At 33.5% G+C, this 24,377-nt stretch overlaps 2 protein-coding genes across 2 annotated transcripts; both read right to left on the reverse strand.

Annotated features, from left to right (window-relative positions):
• Positions 1-9,295: 9,295 nt before the first annotated feature.
• Positions 9,296-19,813, reverse strand: LOC133039825 (uncharacterized). Its single transcript, XM_061118799.1, has 9 exons — positions 19,777-19,813; positions 18,668-19,003; positions 18,489-18,526; positions 18,177-18,359; positions 18,004-18,098; positions 17,481-17,868; positions 17,159-17,390; positions 16,666-17,012; positions 9,296-9,322 (listed from the first exon to the last, which is right to left on the reverse strand). Exons 1-9 carry the CDS (start codon positions 19,811-19,813, stop codon positions 9,296-9,298), a joined length of 1,683 nt encoding a protein of 560 aa, XP_060974782.1.
• A 2,166-nt stretch (positions 19,814-21,979) lies between these two features.
• LOC115705024 (uncharacterized) lies at positions 21,980-23,930 on the reverse strand. Its single transcript, XM_030632258.2, has 4 exons — positions 23,771-23,930; positions 23,568-23,668; positions 22,336-22,414; positions 21,980-22,233 (listed from the first exon to the last, which is right to left on the reverse strand). The coding sequence occupies exons 1-4, from the start codon at positions 23,771-23,773 to the stop codon at positions 22,186-22,188; spliced, it is 231 nt and encodes a 76-aa protein (XP_030488118.1). The 5' UTR covers positions 23,774-23,930; the 3' UTR covers positions 21,980-22,185.
• Between the last annotated feature and the right edge of the window lie 447 nt (positions 23,931-24,377).

Genomic DNA, 24,377 nt, shown 5'->3' on the forward strand with positions numbered 1-24,377 from the left:
AGTACAATAGGGATGGCTCCCTATGAAATGTTATATGGTAGAAAATGTCGTTCTTCTATTCATTGGGACAAGACGGGAGAAAGGAAGTACTTGGGTCCAGAGTTAGTGCAGAGGACCAATGAAGCAATCGATAAGATCAAGGCTCGGATGCTTGCTGCTCAAAGCAGGCGGAAAAGTTATGCTGATCCGAAGCGCAGAGATGTTACATTTCAGGCAGGGGAACATGTTTTCTTGCGGATTTCACCAATGAAGGGTATAAGGCGCTTCGGGAAGAAGGGTAAGTTAAGCCCTAGGTTCATTGGGCCATTTCAGATACTTGAGAAGGTCGGGCAGGTAGCGTATCGACTAGCCTTACCACCAGCATTATCGGCTGTTCATGACGTATTTCACATTTCCATGTTAAGGAAATACGTGTCAGACCCGACTCATGTCTTGAGTTATGAAGCCCTTGAACTGCAGCCAGACTTAACCTATGAAGAACAACCTGTACAGATTTTGGATAGAAAGGAAAAAGTTATTCGGAACAAGACTATTGCATTGGTTAAAGTGCTCTGGCGGAACAGTAAGGTGGAAGAAGCCACCTGGGAATTGGAGTCGGATATGAGGACTCAGCATCCAGAGCTATTCAGGTTAGATCTCGAGGACAAAATCCTATTAGTGGGGGGATAATTGTAATGATCGCTTTAGTAATTTAGATTAGTAAGGGCAATTAGCACTAATTCTTATTATTTTATTATTATATTTGAATTAATTTAATTGTGGACCCCAATATTTAGAAATAAATATTAGAGTTATAATTTCTCAATTCCGAAGATTTTATTAAACTCTAGGGGTATTATTTAGCTTATATGTGAAATATGTTATTTTTGTAATTTTTGCTCGGCGACAACGGAAAATGCGATGGATGGCTAGTTTGATCACATGGGTAAGTTTAGAATCTTATTTCTTAGTGAGAAATATTTTTGAGAAAATAAATTATCGGGATTGAGCGGGGTTATGGAATTTGACCATTTTACCCCTAGTTTTGGTGAATACCCTAAGTTTGAGTCAAAGGGGAAATTGGACTTTTTGTTAAGTCATAGATAGGTGGCTTTCTAAATAATTGACACCTAGCCAAGCAATATTCAGCAAAGGAAAAAGGATTTTTCCTAGTCTTTATGCTATTTAGAGAAAATAGGAAAAATAGGAAAAAGTCAAAAAAACAAGAAAACCCTTTCTTTCTCTTCTCTCTTTTCGTACCAGCCAACCAAGGGGGAATTCATTGCTGGATTTTGTGTTTTCAGCAGGGATTGAAGGAGGAATTAATCAAGATAAACCCTAGTTGCTCTTTAGTTATGGTTTTTCTCAAGTTTTATTTGGTTTCAAGAGTTGATTTTGAGTTTTAGGAGCTGTTAGGGTTAGGGTTATTTGGAGTTCGAATTTTATGTTTAGTTTGAGTTGTTTTAAGATCCTAGCAGCTGGTTTTGAGGTTGGTTGTAAGTTTTATGCAACTTTGAGCTTTGAGTTCGAAGCTTTGAGCATTAAATGGCAACTTGAATTATAATGATTTGTTCTGTGAATTACTGGCTGGGTTTTATTGTTTATGCATTGAATAGGTGCTCTGGAAAGTTTCATGGCAATTGGTGGAAGATTGAGCAACAAATGAGAGGTTTTGGGAAACTCGGCAAACGGCTAATGGCCAGGCACACAAAAATCGGCTAGCCGGTTTTGGCAGGGTTCCCCGAACCTTTCATTTTCTCAATTTTTGCCTTTTCGATGCCTCGGATGGGTGTTTCCCTATTTTAAGAGTTAGAATAACCCAGTAAGAGCATAGCAGAACCTAGGGTTTTGGTTTTGGGTTTCCCGAGATTAGGGTTTTAATCATGTAACTTACCCGGTTTCAAAATGTGATTAGGGAATCCATCTAGCACGAGATTTCCGTTCAGGTCGGCCAGCACACTTGAATTCGGAAAACAGGTAAGAACTGTGTATAATGTGTGATGTGATTATCTGAATGTGTGTATATGTGTTTATATATGCATGCTTAAATTATGGTTTGCACTACCAACACTTGTATGAATATGTTACAGAGTACATTGGTATAGTGATTATTGTTATTATAAGTACGATACAGTGATACCAACACGGGCACAAGAAAGTGCTAAGGTGTGTGGTATATCACTCAGTGGTACTCAGGGTACGGAATAAACTCCACCAACACTCGTACAGTGAGGTACGATGTGTATGGGGTATAGTGGTTGTACCCTAGTGTTGAACGTTCATACTCATCTGTTAAGCTCTGTAAATAGGTGTATGAGCGCCTATTTACAGGTCGGAAATTACATGATATGTTATATGCATTTCTTACTGAGCTTGTTGACTCACAGTTTCTGCTTCCATGTGTAGGTAAAGGAAAGGCGAAGGCTGAACAGGAGTGAACCTGAGCTCGGGTGATATTTTACATGTCAAGCAGCGCGACCTGGAGTGTTCGGTCTCGGGACATCTGGGAGTTGTATTTTGAAAGTCGCTGTGCGACCAGTAAATTTGTGTATTTTGGAATGTATATTTTGGAAAGTAAATTTTACAAAGTTTGAAAACGGGATCCCGGCATTTGTAAATATTTTATTATATTACAAAGTTTAATATTTAATGCAAAAGTTTTAATTCGACACGTTTTTTGAGAAAATTCTTTGATTAGCAAAGATTGCACTATAATTGAAAAAGCATTGTAGCGTGCCTTAGCATTAGGGCGTTACAACAAGGCCTTAGTGCTAGATACTGAGATTGAAGGTGGCTCAGATGACAATGGGAAGAAACAACACTCTCAGTTTCATTTTAAAGAGGCTTGAGCAGAGGAAGAAGAATGTGGTGACATTGTTAGAGATGGGTTGAACTCTTTGGACCCCTGCTCCTCAGATTGGGAATACAAAGAGTTGGGGATTACTAAAAGAAGCAGAAATTGGAATACCAAGAAGAAAAAAGAGTTGCATTATAGAGTGAAGGAGGGCACGAAGAGGGTGGATGATCTACCCAAAAGTATGAATGCTGGTAATTGGGGATTACTAAAAGGCGCAGAAAACAACCTTAATGCCATTTTAGAGAAGCATAAGAGGTATTGGAGATAGCGTAATAAAGCTTTATGGATGAAAGGTGGGGATAAAAACTCTAAATATTTTCATCATAAAGCTACAGTAAGAAAGAAGAAAAACAAGATTGGTGGGATCATGAATTAGCACGGTAGGTAGAAGAAAACACATTATGAGATCAGCGAGGTGGCCTGTGAGTATTTCTAAAATATTTTTACGTCTATTAACTCGAGTGAGATGATGATAAGCGATGTGGTGGATAAGGTAAAAAGCAAAGATTCAGAGAGCACAAACAGTGATCTCCTTGTGGCGTTCACGGAGGATGAGATAACCAAGGTGGTCTTCTCCTTGAATCCACTGAAGGCCCTAGGAAGAGATGGCCTCCCAACTCTTTTCTTTCAAAATACCTGGGAAATTACTAAAGGGGATATTATACAAGTGTGTCTCAACATCCTTAATAACAATGCTCCTATGGACCACCTCAACGACACTCTTATTGCTCTAATTCCCAAAGTGGATAAATTGACAAAGATGGAAGAATTCTGTCCTATCAGCTTATGTAATGTCGTCTACAAGATCATTCGCAAGTGCCTTGCTAACCGTATGAAGACGTGTTTGAACGAGGTAATCTCAGAGTTTCAAAGTGCCTTCGTGGGAAATCGTATTATCCAAGACAATGCAATTGTAGGTTTTGAAGGAATACACTGTATGAAACGGAACCAATTCAGGTTCGGATCTAAAGTGGATTTCAAGCTTAATATGTCAAAAGCTTACGATAGAGTTGAATGAAATTTTATCGAGGCAGTCATGTTAAAATTGGGGTTCGATAGTCAATGGGTTAAGAAGATCTCAAACTGTATTTCCTCGGTGTCCTTTTCGGTTTTGATCACTGGGGATCCCACTAGAAAGTTTGTTCCAAAGCTGGGTTTACGCCAAGGGGATCCCTTATCCCCATTTTTTTTCCTTTTCAATGCCGAGGCTTTGTCTAGCTTAATCCTGGATGCGGAAGAGAAGGGTCTTATTCATGGGCTTAAGTTTGGTAGAGATCGTGTGTCGGTATCCCACCTATTCTTCGCGGATGATAGTCCGGTGTTTGTGGAAGCTAACAGAGAAGAATGCCACCAAATTAAGAAGATTCTTACTGCCTACAAAGCAGCCTCAGGCCAAACTATCAATTTCAGGATATTAGAAATGTGCTTTGGGAAGTTGGTTAATGAAGATTCAAAAACAGAATGTGTTGACTTATTTGGAGTCAAGAAGGTGAAGTTTTCTTATAAGTACCTTGTGATCCCAATCTTTGTGAAAAGGAAGAAGTGTGAGCTCTTTGATGCAATTAAAAAGCGGGTGTGGAACAGGCTTAGAGGCTGGAAAAGAAGCCTTTGTCAGCCGCGAGTAAAGAAGTGCTTATTAAAGCAGTCATCCAAGCAATGCCCTACTACACGATGGGGGTCTTTCGTCTCCCCCAAAAAAATATCCATGAGCTTCATGGAATGATTGCTAGGTTGTAACGTCCCCGCTTTAGGCCTCCATTGGGCCCTTACACCCACGGAATAATGGCTCTTATACACGAGTATGCCACTCTGGCTGCTTCATGGATTGATGACTTGACCCTACAGATCAACACGAGTGTTTCCAGCGTGCTTTGTCCTCACTTACACGCTTCCTAGGAAAACTTCCCAAGAGGTCACCCATCCTAAAATTGCCCCAGGCCAAGCACGCTTAACTGTGGAGTTCTTTCGTGATGGGCTACCGAAAAACAAGATGCACTTTGTTGATATAGGTAGTACCAATCAATCCATTTAAGCCCTCTTCAACTGTGTAGTTCCATACTTACACAGTCTCAGAGTCATCCCACTTGACCTTCCCCAGGCGGTGTGGGATTGCACAACTTACTCGGTATTTCCCCTTACGGATCACGGGACTACTGACTGTCACATAGGTTCCGGTGGGGTTCTTCGAAGAAAAAAAAAAGAAAACTCATTGGGGAGCTTGGAAAGCAAGTGTGGTGAGTTATTAGAAACCCTTTGTCTTTGGTTGGAAAGGTTTTGACAAGCAGCTATTTCCCTCATTCCTCTATTCTTGAAGCTGAAAGAGGTTCGTCTTCGTCCTCGGTATGGAGAGGTTTGCTTTGGGGTAGAGAGATTGTGGAAGCTGGCTCACGATGGATAGTCGGGTCTGGGGAAAACATTGATGTCACAAAGGACAAGTGGCTGCCTAGACTTTTGAGTTTTAAACCCATTATCAGCCCGGAGATCCCCATTGGCACAAAGGTCATTGATCTCAGATTAGCAAATGGAGATTGGGATGTTGAATTCATTAAGACAATCTTTTGTGGAGCTGATGTAGAGCTTATTTTGAGAATCCAACAAGGCTCTCTTGAGACGAAAGATAAGCTAATCTGGCACTTTGCGAAGAATGGTGAATATAATATTCGTAGTGGGTATATTACTGCTCTTAATGATAGAGTGTTTGACGAGAATTCCGACACAGAAAGCACTGAGAGATGGTGGAAACACCTTTGGAATTTGAGAGTTCCCCCTAAAGTCAAGTAGTTTCTGTGGAAAGTGAGCCATGAGTGGCTCCCAACTAATAGTGTTCTGTTTTGCGGGAAAATGGAAGTTGATAAATATTGTGGGCAGTGTATAGGAGCGAGAAAGGAGGAAATGATCATACATGCCCTTTGGGAGTGCCTAGTGGCCAAGAAAACTTGGAAACGATGTGGCATGTATAACGACATACAGAGATGGATCAACCATGCAGCCACCTAATCTCATACAAAAACTATGTTTGTAACTTTCATAATAACTAAATCTCATACAACAACCATGTTATAGAAAATTATTGCAACAATCATTCTAGCAACCTAATGTTATACAAAAATTATGTTAGCAATTTTTATAGCAACTAAATGTCATACAAGAATCATATTATAGAAAATCTTTACAAAAGCTATGCTAGCAACCTAATCTCATAAAAAAATTATGTTAGTAACTTTTATAGCAACTCAATCTCATACAAGAACCATGTTATTAACTCTTACAACAACCCAATATCACAACAACCATGTTAGCAATCATTATACAAAAACTATCGTAGCAACTCTTACAACAACTCAATCTCATACAAAAATCATATTAGCAATCATTATACATTTAGCAACTCAATTTCATAAAATAACTATGTTAATTAGAAACCCTTATACAAACATTATGTTAGCAACTTAATCTCATAAAAAAATAACTATCTTAGCAACTCTTAGAGAAACTCAACCTCATACAACAACTATATGTTAGCAATCCTTAGAGTAACTCAATCTTATACAAAAATTCAATCACATACATCAACCATTTTCACATTCTTATCGTCACATACTTGCCATGCTTATTATCTTGATTTAGAAAATTGTTCACGATTAGCTTCGTTTTTATACTAATGTGCTTTGTAGTCTATCGACTCATTCCTCTCCATTACTTTAGTTTATTTTATTTTATTAAAATATAGAAAAATTTCGTTAGGCTAAAGTCAAAACATGGAAGAAAAAAAACACAAGAATTAGATAGTCAACAAGAAGAAAAAAAAAAGAATCAGTTAAAATTAATTATGACAAATTTTAATTTTTTTTAACTCCACACAACCATAATATAATAATAATTAATGTATACTCTTCGTGCTCTTTTGGAACGCCGTATTAGGTCGTATTGTATTGTATTGTATTGTATTATATTGAATTGGATTATATATCATATTTTTATATAATACTATATTAAACTTTAATTTATACTAAAATATTATATATTTAGATGTCCATAAAAGTTAATGCCACGTATAGTTTTACATAAAAATATTGTATAAAATACAATTCAATATAATACAATACAATACAATACGACCTAATACGGCATTCCAAACGAGCCCTTCAATGTTTAACTATGTTGGTTTAGGAATTCTCGTGGCATTGGGATAATTAGGTTCTATACTAAGCTGCATGTAAAAGAGTGATTTTTTTTTTCAGGGATGAGCTAAGAAAATAGTAAATTCATGCATAAATGAGGAGTCGTAAAAATAGAATTAAAAATTTAACATAAACATAAATATTAAAATAACAAAATGTATAAAATAAAAAAGAGACAAATAAATCGTAAAACTAAAAAAGTTTCTAAAATCTTGTATATTGGGTAATTTCCTTTTTAAATTTTATTCTATTTCATTCCTATTTATATTTCCATTGATCTCATTCCCATTCTTATGTTTTCATTCTTCCCAACCAAACGTCATCTAAGAGTGTTTATAAAATTTTAATATCTAATAATATATTTTGTTTTAAATTATTGTTTATTTATATTTTTCTTATTTACATTATTCGATGTTATATTTGGAGAGTAAATAAAATATAATTATTGCTGGCTATTTGGATTTATTTTTTTATTTGATTTAAGTTTTCACGAGTTATTAGTAGAAAGGGTGCACGTGAGCGGATTGTGTCTGATGTATAATCGGGAGGATGAGACAATTTTTTATATAATAGTTAGTTGCTCTTTTACTAAGATTTGTCTTGACAGGGGGCTGGGAGGGACGGTTGGAGGAGGTGAAGTTGCTGTGTTTGGCAGCTGGTTTGATAATGTTTGTAAGGTTCAACCTATGGATCGTATTGAGAGGCTTACTATGTTTCTTTGGGGAGTTTGGGGAGTTTGGGGAGCTCGTAATAACTTGATTTGGAGTAATAAGACTTTGTTGTTAGAGAGGGTGGTGAATGTTGCATGCAATTACTTACCTTGATTCTTGGAAGAATGCTCAGCTGAAAAATAGAGTTGTTTCGCCAGTTTATGGTCCGAATACAACTGGGTGTGAGTAATGGGCTAAACCTTGTTTTGGTGAAATAAAGGTTAATTGTGATGTTGTTGTCTTTGAGGATGACAATAGTCTCGGTTTGGGGTGCATTGCTCGGGATCATAATGGTTTGTTCATTGATGCTTTGGCAGTTAAAATTTATGGTCAACCCGACCCGTTTTTGGCTGAAGCTATGGCGTTGAAGGAGGCGCTCAGTTGGGTGAAGGGGAGGTGGGTAGAGGGGGTGAGCCTGCTGGTGTGGTTATGGAGCCAGACTCGCTACTGCTGGTGCAAGCCATGTAACAGAAGAAGCGGTTCATGCAACAAAAGAAGCGGTTGTTGTCTTCGGTGGGGCTTTTAATCACGGATTGTGTTGCTCTTATGCAATCCTCTCTTTTGTTTCCTATTTCAATTAATTTTGTTAAACGGTCCGAAACCAGACAGCTAACTTTTTAGCTCGTTCTTCTGGTTCTATTCTTGGCTGTATTTCCCGCGGGGGTTATGTCTTTGCTGGTTTGGAAGCTATTTTGGTAGCTGATTTGATTTAATTATAAAAGTTAATCTTTTGGTTAAAGAAAAAGCATTTGGTTGAATGGAATGGATAGAATAAGAATGGTAATGGAAAAGTACTTATGGTTTTTGGTTGGCATAATAAATCAATAGTGGAATAGACTAAGGAATAAGTTAAATTTTTTTTTGATAATCGTAAATATATATAACACATTTAAATAAACATATTTATATATATTTTTCAAAAAAATAAAACAAATATATTTATATATGATTAATTAATTAGACGTTATAATAATTTTTTTATTCATTTTCAAAAAAAGAAAAATCTTATAAGACATTATTATTATTATTATTATAAACAAATAAATTGTATTATTATTTTATTTTAGAAAAAAAAAAGGTCATTACACATTTATATTAGATAAATAAAAGATAAAAAATATATATAATAAGGGAAAAAACAAAATAATGTGCGGAAAAGAATTGTAATTCCATCAAGTTTTTAATGGAATGTCAATTCCTATGGAAAAGTGATTCTATCACCAACCGATATCACTAGTAATATTTTTTTTTACAATGAACTTTTATTGAAAATACTCAAAAGTTTATACATAAAGAAAAGATAAAAAATCATCTATCCAAACTAGTTTATCATCCACCCTGAGTGCACGAACTGCTAATTTATGTGTACAAAAAACATGAATCAGAGATGCCTCAAGAAAACTAGATAGCAAACTAGCAAAAAAATCTAGGAAAGATCCTACTTTAAAACAAAGAAGAAGGATCTCCTAGAAAATACAGTAATTAAAAATAATCAACTAGACTCAAAAGATTTATTAGGTAGCCCAATGCAAGAGACCAATTCAGTGCAACCATTAAAGCTACATAATTTAGCTTCTGCTAATCTGTGAACTTCCCTACAAAACCAAAGAAAAAGATAAGAATAATTAGAACATATTATACCAATGAAAATAATAATAATAATAATAATAATAATAATAATAATAATAATAATAATAATAATGTAAAAGATAAAATAAGAAAAAGATAGAAACTTATCTCCAACTGGAATACTTGAAGAGAGATCTTGTTCAAACTCGTTAAATTTTTGTTAACTCCAAATAATAAAATTTTACATAATAAACTAATGAACATTAACATAACATAATAATATCACCGTACAAATTAACACAACAATATATAAAAAATATTAGCAATGTTAAGACAAATGGAATAACTTATTAAAAGAAAATTGGATAAAACTTAACGACATAAATGAAAAATTGTAAAAGTGTAATAAGAAAACGAAAACTAAAATAATCTAATAACTAAAAAATAGATAACAATATGTTATAATAATAAATCAATAAGAAATAAGAAATGCTACCTAAAATAATATATTTACTTTAATAACTACCAATACTTATCTCATAAAAATCTACCAACATATAAAATTATTCTAAAAAATGCAAATATAAACACCAATTATATATAGTGGGATCCTATATAACCTTACATTAAAATCTTAGGCAAGTAAATAAATTTTATCCTCTATCCAACCACCAAATTAAAACTATATGTGAAAATATTAAATATGAATCCCCAATTGAAAAAAAAAAATAATAATTATAAATAATTGATAAATAAAATAATTGACGCAAAATTACACCAATTTACAATAATTAATTCATAAAAAAATAAAATCATAAACTATTATGAAATAAGTGCTAAAAAAATAAAAAATAAATAAAATAAGAATAATTGATATTTATAACTTCCTTAAAAAGCTATAGAGGATAGTTAAAAACAACTGCAAAAAATATGCAACAAAAATATGAAATTTAAAATAAATAAATAAATAATAATTAAAAATAAAATAACTGCAAAAGGTCAATGTTACCATACGATAACCGCAACACCACATCACCGAAGCCTCCGTCAACCACCATCACCACATCAACTACACTCAGATTTAAAACCAACACACTACCACAATACCCGGATAGTGGTAACTGAAAGCATAGAAACAAATGCTTCTTTTCTTTTGTTTTGGTTTCATCAAAACCTACTCCACAAAATTTGCTATGTGATTCACTTGAAATCACAAACAATTGTGGTGAAAATAACTTCATGGCCAATGACAATATATTCAAAGAAAAAGGAAAAATCCCCAAGAACACAGAGAGAGAATCGTCGATGAAGGAGAATGAGGCGTAGAAAGAGAGAAGAGAACGGTTTAAAACTCATAAAGACAAATGGTTCTTGCCATAATTTGTTTCTCTAGAAAATAACAGACCAACAACATCCATTGATTAATGAACAGAACAAATGACATAAATCGACCACTGAAAATTTTGAATCCATCGACATCGATATTATCGATCATTCGGTCAAAGATTAGGTGTGAGAATTAGCATATTAATGAAGTAATCCACCGATCTGAGTGACATTCATAGTTAATACTTAGTCAAAAATGAAATCAACTATCTCAAGATTCGAATCGAAACTAAACTTGTATAAGAAAAAAATTTCCATTTCACAATATCGTTCAAAAGAAAAGGATCCCCAAAAACATATGTACATATATAAATATATACATGTAATCGCATGAACAAATCACAGATTGTAAAATACTTTGAAAATTGAAATAGAGAACAAATCGCATGTAATCGCATGAATAAATCTGTAAAGTCCTTTTTTGGCAAGTTAGTTGACAAAATAATTTTTCCTTTTATGGTAAGATTGTTGTGCATTCATATTTGATTTCTTGCCTTATAAATTCGGATTGTAGTTGCTCTTTTCCTTGTTTGGAAAGTTGCACTTTCAGCTGAACTTTCCTTTGTTGAATACTTCTTAAAAGAGAAGGAATTCTCTTTTGGAAAGTTGTCTTTTTTAGGGAAACTTTGATTATTGCCTTTTCCTTATTGATTTCGATTGTATCTTGATACAATCAGAATATCTAATCTGTTTTTGGCAGGAATCAAGCATTGATAGAAGATCGGACCCGATTTTAGCAAGTTTCCCGTTTCTGGTCAGATCTGCTGCGTCAGCATCCGAATCTGATGTAGCAGATCGTGTTTTCTTAGGAAAGTTTTTGTACAGCTGTAGATTCGAACTTGTGGTTGCCTCTTTGGTTTCTATGTTTTATAAATAGAGCCTAGAGAGCAACCATTCGAATTACCTCTTCCATTATTCATTTTTTGCATTTATCTTTTGAGAGAAGAAAGTGTTTCTTTGTTTTGTGAGAGCCTAGTTGTTCATCTAGGTTCTAGTTGTTTATTTCTGCTCTCACTCTATCCTAGAGGTTGTGAAGAACTACTTGACTGAACAAGAGATTGGTCTTCGGGAGAAGACTTGATAAAGCCTTACTTCGGGAAGAAGTAAGCACTTGGTCTTCGGGAGAAGACTTGTTGAAGCCTTACTTCGGGAGGAAGTAAGCACTCACACTTCAAAGACAAAGGGAGTTCGGGCTTGAAGGTGTTTCAAGAAGTTAGATTCATAAAGTGGATTACAAAGGATTGCGGCAATACTTTAGAGGGAGTCTAAACTTGTTTAAGTCAATTGTCTTTGTAATTTTGATACTTTATTAATTGATTTCATTCTCTGGGCGTGGCCCCGTGGACTAGGAGTGTTCGTGAGAACACTGATACCACGTATAAATCTCTTGTGTCAAGTTATTTATTTTTCTGCAAATATTTTATATTCTGCCTATTCTGTTTTGCTGTAGCAGAATTACTTTCTGCTGCTGCAAAAGCTTACAGTTTTTATATTTTCTTATATACAACTGACATTTGCAAAAACACGGTTTTTCAAAATCTACATTAAAACACACATTCAGAATTGGAGATTGAAAAGTGAGAAACTTTGAGATTAAAATTCCAAAGGCCTGAGAACTGAGATTTTTTCCTAAAAATAAAAATTAATATATATGTGTATATAAAAATATATATATAGGCCTTCGACGGTCGATTCGATCGCAAAACCGATCAAACAGAGAGGGTCGAGGACGGAAGGAGAGAATCCCTATTAAGTATTAACTAAATATTACTTACAATGTACTACCTTAGTAATATTGTTCAAATAAAATACATAAGTTTTTTATACTGTGTGCAAAAATGACTTTTTTTATTCTTTTGGGAAATTATTTGAATTAAATACTAAAAAAATATGAAAAAACAGAGTTACACTCTCAATGAAAGAGGTAAACACCTTCTACCTCTCAAAAAATGAAGAAAATTTAGCTTAAGAGTCAAATATGGACTCTAATAGGTGATATATAATTTTACTGTGACAATTAAGAGCACTTACATCATATGTTTTAAAATAACATTTTTAAAAAGTATTTAAAGAACTAAACTAAAAACACGCAACAACAAATGCTCTAAATTCCTTTATTTTAATTTTTTTAAAATTAACTATTCAGGCTCAACATTTATAGAATACTACGCAAACTTAGTTTTATGCTAGGTGTTTTCTACTTTATTTAAAAACATTACAATAAATAATTAAAAAAACATATTATTAATTGTTATTTGAAATTATTTTTAGGTATATTAAATAGTGGTATTGTAAATTGTGTGTCAGTATATTTTATAAGTAAAACATAATTGTATCTATAAATTTATGATATGTACATTGTTATTAATAATAAAAATTACGTTAATCTTAATATATACATACTTATATAGTAGTTATCCTTGACGTGAAACTTTTGTATTTTTTTTAGGAAGCATGGGTTCTCCCCCTTAAGCAACTCAATTGATCATATACTATCTATATGATAAATAACAAAGTTAAAAGTATTCTTACAAAATTAATTATTATTTTTTCAATTAGGGCTATTTGCCAAACGCTATAACATTTGAGGAGAGATGAACTATAATATCTGTGTAGGTACCACTCAATCTTAGACCTTGTGGGAACATACCATAGGTCAGATCGTTTGGACTTACTCCTCTAGATTACAAAATTTATAATATTAGAATAAACATAACTTGAGCAGTCAGAATGTACTTTGTAAAATTTAAAAGTGGAGGTTCATCAGGATATTTTTCTGTGTGCAAAAAAATCAAATCTAGCTTAACTGCAACAGAATATTCCAAAACCACAAGGTTAAAGAAAGTGTAATAATTCAATGATTAAAAGTAAGTGCAAAGTTTAATTTTGTAAGTAATAATTTGGAGAAGATTCAAAATCTGCAAACACTTACCAAACTCATTCAATTCCAAACAATTACCAAATATAAAAACAGATAGTACACAGAAAGATATAAATAATTACCTGATTCAAATGAGTGTGATTAACAATAAAAAAATCGTAATATATTTATTGAGAATTAAAAAAAACAAATTCTCAATATCTCAATGATCATCAAAAGTCAATTAAAAAAACAAATTAAATATATATTTATTGAGATTAGACCCTCAATCGTCAAGAACTGAACAATAACAGAGTAAATTCACTTGATTGATCCAATTGAAAAAGAAATCCTAAAACGTAATTGAAGGAGAAAAGAGTGAGAATTGTGATGTGGGTCTTGAAGGAACAATACCTAGCAAATGATAACAAATTTAGAGAAGAATGATAGAAAAAAATAATTAACGATGATTCGATTACATAATTTGTGCATTTGTGCAATTATATACAATTATAAGTTAGGCCTTGTTGTTGTGGGTCTTGGCGGTTAGTGTTAGAATACTGTAAACTCTGAATATAGCCCTAATTAATTCAAGAGAATCAAACAATAAGATTAAGAAATAGCGGAAGCGTACCGGAATCCATAGAATCGACCTTTAAATAATCTTTATTGGTATGATCTTCCAATTTGCATCAAAACCTTTCTCTGAAAGTTTTTGCTCTTGGTGATGGGGATACAAGAGTGAAAAGATACGATGCAAATGGGGACCATTACCCGTTATATTACCAACAGACAAACCTGTTGGCAATATTTTTGACTATTTCTATTTGGCCCCTCATCAATATAGAAATTGTCCTTATGGTATCCACATATTAAAATCATAACAATCATGCCCTTAAGTCATAAACTTTATTCCAAAATAGACCACATAAATTTGACTTATTTATTTGATGACCCAACACACATTTTATATATACAATTGTGACCCCAATAAATTCTTACAATCTCCCACTGGGTCACATATGTATACATATAAATGTGTTAACCTTATTGAGCTCATAACTTTGTCATCATAACCATAGGCATGTGCAATCTCGTCCATTAACTATATCAACATAGGATCAAAGCAATTTTCGTTGTATCAATCACAACTAAACCCATCAATGGTCACATACATCAACATAGCCAAATGACATAGATCAATTATGATAATGTGGTATGAAAATTACATGCATGGTGATCTATTCATGTCAATTTTCAATTGGTCCTACTTTACTTTATGGAGATCAAAACTTTAGCTTAAATGTACAAAGTGAAATAAACTGAATAACATAATTTTCGATCAGAAAATAACCAAAATACACATGTTTCATGAAACAAATAAAACACACTAAAGACAAACTCCCACTGAATCTAGATATCCTCATAATCTAAAACACCCATACGAGCAGTGTGCTCGTGAAAGACCTTGGGTGGCAAACCCTTAGTAAGGGGGTCTGCAATCATGGAGTTTGTACCTAAGTGTTCTATACAAATCTGCCCACTTTGTACCCTTTCTTTTACAACAAGGAACTTGATGTCAATGTGTTTTGACTTAGTCGAGCTCCTGTTGTTGTTGGAATACAATACAGCTGATTTATTGTCACAATACAACTTAAGTGGTCTTTCAATTCCATCCACAATGCGCAGCCCAGTGACAAAGTTCCTCAGCCATATACCATGGTTGGATGCCTCATAACATGCAACAAATTCTGCTGCCATGGTGGATGAAGCTGTGAGTGTTTGTTTTGCACTCCTCCATGATATAGCTCCACCACCTAACAGATATATGTAGCCCGAAGTAGATCTCCTACTATCTTGGCGTCCCGAAAAGTCAGAGTCAGAGTATCCAATGATCTCAAAGTGATCTGACCTCCTATATGTGAGCATGTACTCTCTTGTTCTCTTCAAATATCCCATAACCTTTTTGGCTGCTTTCCAGTGATCAATTCCTGGATTGCTTAAGTATCTGCCTAACACTCCAACAATGTACGCTATATCCGGACGCGTACAAACTTGAGCATACATAAGACTCCCAATAGCCGAAGCGTAGAGAATCTTTTGCATTTCTTGAATTTCAAGGCTTCCTTTAGGGCATTGTTTAAGACAAAATTTGTCTCCTTTAACGACAGGGGTATCACTTGGTCTACAATCTTGCATGCCAAACCGTTTGAGTACTTTATCGATATAGCTCTTTTGTGATAATCCAAGAATACCCCGAGAACGGTCTCGATGTATTTGAATTCCTAAAACAAAAGAGGCGTCACCAAGATCTTTCATCTCAAAATGCCTAGATAGAAATCTCTTGGTTTCGTGCAATAAGCCTATATCATTAGTGGCAAGCAATATGTCATCGACATATAGAACCAGAAATATACACTTACTCCCACTAAACTTATGATACACACAATCATCAACAGCATTCATCTCAAAACCAAATAAGAGAACAACTTGATGAAATTTGTGGTACTATTGACGGGAAGCTTGCTTGAGTCCATAGATGGATTTTTTTAATTTGCAAACCATTTTCTTTGGGTCACCAACCACAAAGTTTTCTGGTTGCTCCATATAAATTGTCTCATCAATGTCGCCATTGAGAAACGCTGTTTTAACATCCATCTGATGTAACTCAAGATCAAACTGAGCAACAAGTGCCATTATTATCCTAAAAGAGTCTTTCGATGAAACCGGAGAGAAAGTCTCTTTATAATCAATGCCTTCTTTCTGAGTATAGCCTTTTGCTACAAGACGTGCCTTAAACCTCACCACATTACCATTTTCATCCCTCTTGGTTTTAAATATCCATTTACAACCAATTGGTTTTACACCTTCTGGTAATGGGACAACTTCCCAAACTTTATTGTCTTGCATAGACTTATTCTCTTCATTCATGGCATCATTCCACTTTTGAGAGTTAGAACTTTTCATGGCCTGATGAAAGTTGATTGGATCATCTTCCATCATTCCAATGCCATCCTCATGTTCTTGAAGATACACTATGTATTCATCTGGATTAATAGCATTTCTTCTTTCTCTAGTGGATCGTCGCAAAGGCACTTGTTCTTGAGGTTGTTGAGTTTGTACCTCTGGGGTTTGATTGACTATGTTTGGTTGCTCTTGATCTAAAACTTGATCAATATTAGGAATGGAATCCTGGATATTGTCAAAAGCAACTATTGGAATAGGAATCAACTCATCCTCAAGAGGAGTCGTTGATTCTAGATCCTCCTCAAAAACAAAGTCTTTAACCGTATTTCTCCCCCCAAACTCAATATCCTCAAAAAACTTTGCAGTTCCCGTTTCAAATATATTCTTTACTTTGGGATCATAAAACTTGAAACCCCTAGATCGTTCAGAATATCCAATAAAGTAGCTACTCACAGTTTTGGGTTCCAGCTTCTTTTCATTTGGCCTATAAGGCCTAGCCTCAGCTGGACATCCCCAAACATGAAAGTGCTTAAGACTAGGCTTTCGCCCTGTCCAAAGCTCATAAGGTGTTTTTGCAGCTACTTTAGTTGGTACCCTATTCAAAATGTAGGCTGCTGTCTTAAGTGCCTCTCCCTAGAGTGATTCTGACTGATCATACTCCTTACCATATCTTTAAGAGTACGGTTTCGTCTTTCAGCAACACCATTCATGCTAGGAGATCCTGGCATAGTGTACTGTGGGACAATTCCACACTCCTCTAGATATCTGGCAAAAGGTCCTGGACGTTGTTCACCTGATCCGTCATATCTGCCATAGTACTCACCACCACGGTCAGACCTAACTTGCTTTATTCTTTCGCTAAGTTGATTCTCAACTTCAGCCTTAAAAGATTTGAACACGTCCAACACTTGAGACTTTTCATGAAGTAGAAATAGGTACGCATATCTTGAGTAATCATCTATGAATGATACAAAATATCGTTGACCATTCCAAGAAGGTGTAGGAAATGGCCCATAAATATCTGTATGTATCAACTCTAAGACATCGGTAGCTCTTTTCGCACCCAATTTCTTTGTTTTGGTCTGTTTGCCTTTGATGCATTCAATACAAACATCAAAGTCTGAAAAATTAATTGAATCTAAAATTCCATCAGATACAAGTCGCTCAACTCTATTTCTAGAGATGTGACCTAACCGTTTGTGCCATAAGGAACTTGATTTTTCATAATCCATTTTACGCTTAGTACCACGTGATTCCACATTCAAGGTTTCATTATAAGAAGCAACAGTGTCAAGCAAATATAAGTTGTCATAAACCATAAGTGAACCAGTTCCAACAGTATTTGAATTAATAGATAAACTAAAGCAATTGTTTCCAAATGAACAACAATAACCCAATTTGTCCAAACAAGAAACAGAAACCAAATTCCGTCTAAAAGACGGTACAACAAAAGTATCTATTAAGTCCAAATAGTAACCAGTACTTAACAACAACCTAAAATGCCCTATTGCTTCCACATTTATCGACTTGCCATCTCCCACATAAATGCTTCTTTCAGCATCATTTGGCTTTTGGTAACTCAGGCAACCCTGCATAGAAACACTGATGTTAGTAGTAGCACCAGAATCTAACCACCAAGTGTTTCTTGGTAGTGAAGCTAAATTTACCTCAGAACAGACCAAAGTAAGAAATGTACCTTTCTTTGCTCGCCATGCAATATACTTAGCACATTCCTTCTTCATGTGTCCTTTCATGTTGCAAAAGAAACAACCATCATCACTGTTGGTTTGAGTTTGTTTCTTATGTGCAGGACCTTTATCCTTAGCAGCCTCATTCTTTCTTTTCTTGCCCTTATCTTTAGAGGTGCTTGCCAAATGAGCACTTTCAGTCTTTTCTTGCTTCAATCTTTCTTCCTCTTGAACACAAAATGAAATGAGCTCATTAAGAGTCCACTTCTCCCTTTGGCAGTTGTAACTGACCTTAAATTGACTGAATTGTGGAGGAAGAGAGATAAGCACTAAATGCACAAGCAAGTCATCTGAAAGCTCAAGCTTTAGTGCCTTCAACTTTGAAGCAAGGTGAGACATTTCCATAATGTACTCCCTTATATTTTCCTTGCCCTTAAACTTCATGGAAATAAGTTTCTTTAAAAGAGTACTTGTTTCCGCCTTATCGCTTTTTGCAAAGCGCTTCTCAATTTCAGCAAGGAAAGTTGTGGCATCGGTGACCTCCTCGGACACCGCACCCCTAAAAGCCTCAGGTATGCCGCGCTTAATGATCATAAGACTCATGCGGTTTGAACGGTCCCACTTCTCATAAATCCTCATTTGCTCGGAGGTACTAGTATCCGTAAGAGGAGCAGGACGATCCATCCTTAATGCAAGGTCAAGATCCATGCAGCGAAGAACAATAAAAATGTTCTCCTTCCAGTCCTTAAAGTTATTACCATTAAGGACCGGTACCGAATTAAGATTAGCAGATACACTAGCAACAGCTGAAAAGAACAATACAATTACATAAATACCATGCTCATATAAGAATCCAAATAAAACAATAAATTCAAATAATGGTTAATCCCATCTCAAGATACCAAACACAACATTAATATTAAGTCTTTGGACAGTAATATTAATTGTAAGCGGTACTCTTGTTGTAGTGATCAAACATTGACAATAAATTATGTCAAACAATATGTAATCTTTGGACTAACATATTGTTCATACAAAATACCTTATAATTGTCACACATTTATCACCACAAACATGCATGAAATTCATCCAAATATTAACTCACCTTTGGGTTAATTAATAAATTTATGAATTACATACACACAATTATCATAATATTTTTATTAAATTAATCTACACAAAAGAGAGCACTTTAGTGATATTTTGTTTCAATTAATTTAACTAAAATATTATATATCCTTAATAAATTTTTTAAACCAAAATTTGAATTAATTGTTACTAAATTATTATTATTATTAAATCTATTATATATTTTAATAATAATAATAACAAAATAGTATACATAATAGCATAAAAAAAATAACAGAATAATTAATATACATATAATATATACAGAAGATTTGACTTCTCAATTGTATATAAAATAAAAGACTTAATAAACTTGTCTTTTCTGTAGTATATTTACAGAAACTTCTAATCAGAAACTTGATTAAACTCTTTTCCATATATGTATATAAAAGTTAAAGATTATACCTTTTTTTTTTTAAAAAAAAAAACTTTATACATACATATACTTTACAGTACTGAACAAATCTTTTAAGGCTCTGATACCGCATGTTAGAATACTGTAAACTCTGAATATAGCCCTAATTAATTCAAGAGAATCAAACAATAAGATTAAGAAATAGCGGAAGCGTACCGGAATCCATAGAATCGACCTTTAAATAATCTTTATTGGTATGATCTTCCAATTTGCATCAAAACCTTTCTCTAAAAGTTTTTGCTCTTGGTGATGGGGATACAAGAGTGAAAAGATACGATGCAAATGGGGACCATTACCCGTTATATTACCAACAGACAAACCTGTTGGCAATATTTTTGACTATTTCTATTTGGCCCCTCATCAATATAGAAATTGTCCTTATGGTATCCACATATTAAAATTATAACAATCATGCCCTTAAGTCATAAACTTTATTCCAAAATAGACCACATAAATTTGACTTATTTATTTGATGACCCAACACACATTTTATATATACAATTGTGACCCCAATAAATTCTTACAATTAGTATCAAATACATTAATTAACAGTGTTAATTTTAAACTGTTAAACAGAAAATTCACAACAAATCTGTTAAACACAACAAATATCAGTTCAAATATTAATGACATTTGTTTTATTTTTATTTTATTATATATAAATAATATTTTATTATTTTATTAAATATAAATAAAAAGTCACCCACAAATTTCTCATAAACCAAGAATTCAGTTATATAGGCACACTTAATATAGAATGGATATATTTATTAATTGTTCGGGGTTAATTTTTCTTTTTATATTAGAATATGTGTAAATATTAATATTATATATTTGAAATGAATAGAATATATTAAGTAACATTTTAGTGAAGTTTTTAAAGAAGTTGGTGTATTGTGTAATATAAAAGTTTAAGATAAAATAATAATAAAAAAAAAAAAGTAAAATTTTAGTGATGTATTTTAAATAAAGAATAGAGCAATTGAGAAGAGTGTTCTCTTCATCCAAGGAAAATTGTAGCTACGTTTTAGCTAAGAAAAAAGAAAGTCAGCTAAACATATTTAATTATTTACTTTACTAAAAAAAATTAATTATTCTTTTTATATTTATTTATTTGTTTTTCTCATTCATTTTACATAAAGTTATTATTTTTGTATTTTTAAAATTTATTATTTAAATGATGCTGAAGAAATGTAAAGATGAAATAGTGTTTTTGCAAGTGCTCTTATAGTATTAGTAACAGAATATTAACTGTTTTTTTCCATTTTTTTTAACACCTTAAAAACCATAAAAATTAAAAAAATTGAGGAAAAAAAATAATCTAAGTTAGTAGTGGAATGCTGTCTTATTTATAAAATAAAACATTAGCAATCACCTCCTATTTTATTGCTGGAAATATAGTATCTAATTATCAATGAAAAATTGAAGAATTTGTAACTTTTTTTTTTTTTTGTGGAAATTATGCTTGCCATCTAATCTTACAATATATAGAGGGACTCGAACCTATATGCACTGAACTACCCCTCTTGGATCTTGTAACTTTTCTGTTTTGAAATAACTCTTGTATTGTTACCTTTTGTAACATCTTTTCTACATTTAAAAAAAAAATTACATTCAAAATTTAACTCAACATCATTTGTATGAATAAGTTGATTTTGTTTTTAATCTCTAACTGAGGATATTATGCAATCTTTATTTGATTAATTTGGAGATGATGTTACATTCAAACATTACACACATTTCTGTAATATATATATATATATATATATATATATATATAAATTTACATAAATATATATATTACCGAATAGGTGTTTTATATGTAAAGTTTTTCATTTTTTTTTTTTTTTGAAAGAGAACCTCAGTTCATTAGGATTAAAACAAAGTAGGATTGACAGGGGGCAATCCCTCCCCGTTACAGCAATATTCAGCCAACCTCAGGACCCTCGCTTGAACAGCCAGGTCATTGACAAAAGCAATACAATTCCGCTTGACAAATTTAAGATTACAACATAACACATTCAGCGAGGAGCACAGCATTCTGGAGATTAAAGGTTAATGATAATAAACAACCAAAGGATTCACCAAATAATATTTTCCTAGGGTCCTTTAACTAAAGAAGATCACATATTCCTTGGTGTTTTTACTAACTTAACTCTGGAAAACACTGCTATAAACTTTGAAAAAAAAAACTCTTAAACTCGCGAAAGTAAACTGTTTCGGTAATAGGTTACTAGAATTTAAAAAATAAACCAGAAATTTCCTATAGCAATGCATAATAAAGTATTCACTGTCATACGAATGAAAACCCATTTCCTGTGAAAGAAGGTAAAGGTTCTCAATCTCATTTCAGAAAACAGAACATAAGTTATAAGTCATTTATATTATTCTTCAAGAAATCCTTACATGACTCAAAAAAATTTTGCGATTTTTGCCACTTAAAATTTAGACATAAACACCAGAAGAGAGTAGTAAGAACAAGGACCCGAAACCCTGCATACCAGGTAAAAGAAACAAGGGAGAGAAATATTAAATTCAACAATATCAGTAATTCAGAATCTTAATAGAATTGCAAAAAGAAATTGTTAGGCCTACCAAGAATACAGATGCTACTGCTCCTGTTGTCAGCTCCTTGGCAAGACTGCGGGTTTTCCTAGAAGATGTTGCTTCATAGCTGCAATCAAGAAATACTTCTAGTTTAGCCGTGCCACAAAGATTGTTTCACAAAACACTTGAAAAATGTTCAGAGTGCAGCTGAAAGTGGTTAAAAGGTTCCAAACACTATCAATTTTTGTGTGGGATTCCTTACAAAATAGGAGAGGTTTTTCATGCACAAGTATGTTTTGTTGCTCACATTGTGGCCCCAAGACTTTTTTCTACCTATCAAAACTAAATTTTACAGCTGTAAGTATATCAAGTTCTGCCAAGAGCAATTTAAGAGTTTCTTATAGAAACTCCCTCTAATTTTAAGTAGGTACAAAGCTCAACAAGAAACTACCACCATGACAAGAAATACGATGCACAAGACATAATTGTAAAACTCATGAGGTAAATACCTGTGTTGTGTAAATCAAGACGCAAGTGAAGCCCATGTTTGTTCCCATGAGATATGGGTTTGATTATTCACAATGAATGGTAATATTCTCAAGATTCTTGCTAGCAAAGATTATTATTAAGATTAGTTAAAGATTATAAAACTAGATCCTGGCCTAGTTCTGGTATTTTACAATATATGTATGTACCGACTACCTAGGTCGACTCAAACCTCAGATATTGTGGGAATAGGAGAAGTGTGAGTACCCAATGCCCCCGAGTTAACTCTATTCAAAGCATGTTATATAACTGATTACTATCAGAACCAGAGTTTGAAAGATCTCCATTTCAAACATTCAACAAACAATTAAGCAGTTCTCTTTCAAATGGCTGCATGTTGATACTTAATAAAGAGAAAATTTACCATTCTCAATATTATGTTCCAATTACGTTCTAATTTCATTCTCCGAAAATTTGCTAAAAAAATCCCACTTTTTCTTTCTTTTAACGATAAAAAGACTCATAATTTGGTTATGTTAAACCAATATCCAGATATTTCTCCTGCAACGCTCTTCAAATCACTAAATGGACATTCAGACCCCCCAAAAAATATTAATTCTCTCCTACATTAGATGATCGGATCTACCACACACACACAAAAAAAAATCTGGGAACATAAGCGAAATTGAATTCAAAACCCTAAGTCAGCACCGTAATCATAATTTGAACAAAATAATAATAATGAGGAAGGAAAGCTAAAACTCAATACATTGGTAAAGAAGGATGTGGCTTACATGAAAAAGAAAGCGGTAAGGACGAGGCCGACGGCGAGCATTACGACCGCCAGAGTTGGGTACCATACTTCCGGGACTGGACTCGTGATCGGTTTTGGAGCCTTCACGTTCATCCCAATAAGAAAATTATATAAAATTAAAATCGAAAAGCAAAACAATTGAAGAAAATGAAAATGTGTACAGAAAAGTGATGGGTTGATTACCATAAGAGACGGCGGCGAGTTGTGGAAGAGGGAAAATTGAGCTTGTTCTTGGGTTTGATCCGTGAGATTTCAGATCCCAGAGCCACACTCAATTTTGACTCCAGTTTTCGGTCTTTCTCTACTTTCTACTCAGTGTATCATATTCTATTGTAGCCGTTGGATTGGTAAGAAATGGGGAAAGATCAATCCAACGGTGCAAAATTAACTTTTTTTTTTTTGTAATAATAAATTTTGAGATTTAAACCGCATGGACTATTATTATAAAAAATAAATAAATAAATAAATATATAAAGGAAAGACTATTGTAATACCTGAATTAAAAATAAAATTGTACCAAAATGGTGGGAAAAGTTTGGGTAAGCGTGGAATTCTGCAAGATGTCCCCATTAGCTAGTGCAATGGTTAAACTGAGTTAGATCGTGTTTTGAAAGTTTACAGGTTTTCTGTTATTTCAGTTTCACTGGTTTCGCAGTGTTGCCTTTTGATTTTGTGTTCTTTAGGCGATTAGCCTTTCTTCAATGAAGTTTTATTTAATAATAAAAAAGACGTTTTCATTAATGGAATATATTGTTTAATTACAAACAAAATTTAGATAAAAAATCCAATG

This window comes from Cannabis sativa, chromosome 1, assembly GCF_029168945.1.
Source record: "Cannabis sativa cultivar Pink pepper isolate KNU-18-1 chromosome 1, ASM2916894v1, whole genome shotgun sequence".
Classification (NCBI taxonomy): domain Eukaryota; kingdom Viridiplantae; phylum Streptophyta; class Magnoliopsida; order Rosales; family Cannabaceae; genus Cannabis; species Cannabis sativa.

Bases quoted from the DNA above. Each gene is read 5' to 3' on its own strand.
- LOC133039825 (XM_061118799.1), bottom strand. From the start codon at position 19,813: ATGCGGTATCAGAGCCTTAAAAGATTTGTTCAGTACT. The intron at 17,869-18,003 runs GTTGTTGTTAAG...CAATTGCTTTAG, and splicing joins GAAGCAATAGGGCATTTTAG to TTTATCTATTAATTCAAATA. The intron at 17,391-17,480 runs GTATCATTCATA...AAATCTTTTAAG, and splicing joins GGAATGGTCAACGATATTTT to GCTGAAGTTGAGAATCAACT.
- LOC115705024 (XM_030632258.2), bottom strand. The intron at 22,415-23,567 runs GTAAGCCACATC...TCTTGATTGCAG, and splicing joins CTTACCGCTTTCTTTTTCAT to CTATGAAGCAACATCTTCTA. The intron at 22,234-22,335 runs GTAGGCCTAACA...CCTGGTATGCAG, and splicing joins CAGTAGCATCTGTATTCTTG to GGTTTCGGGTCCTTGTTCTT.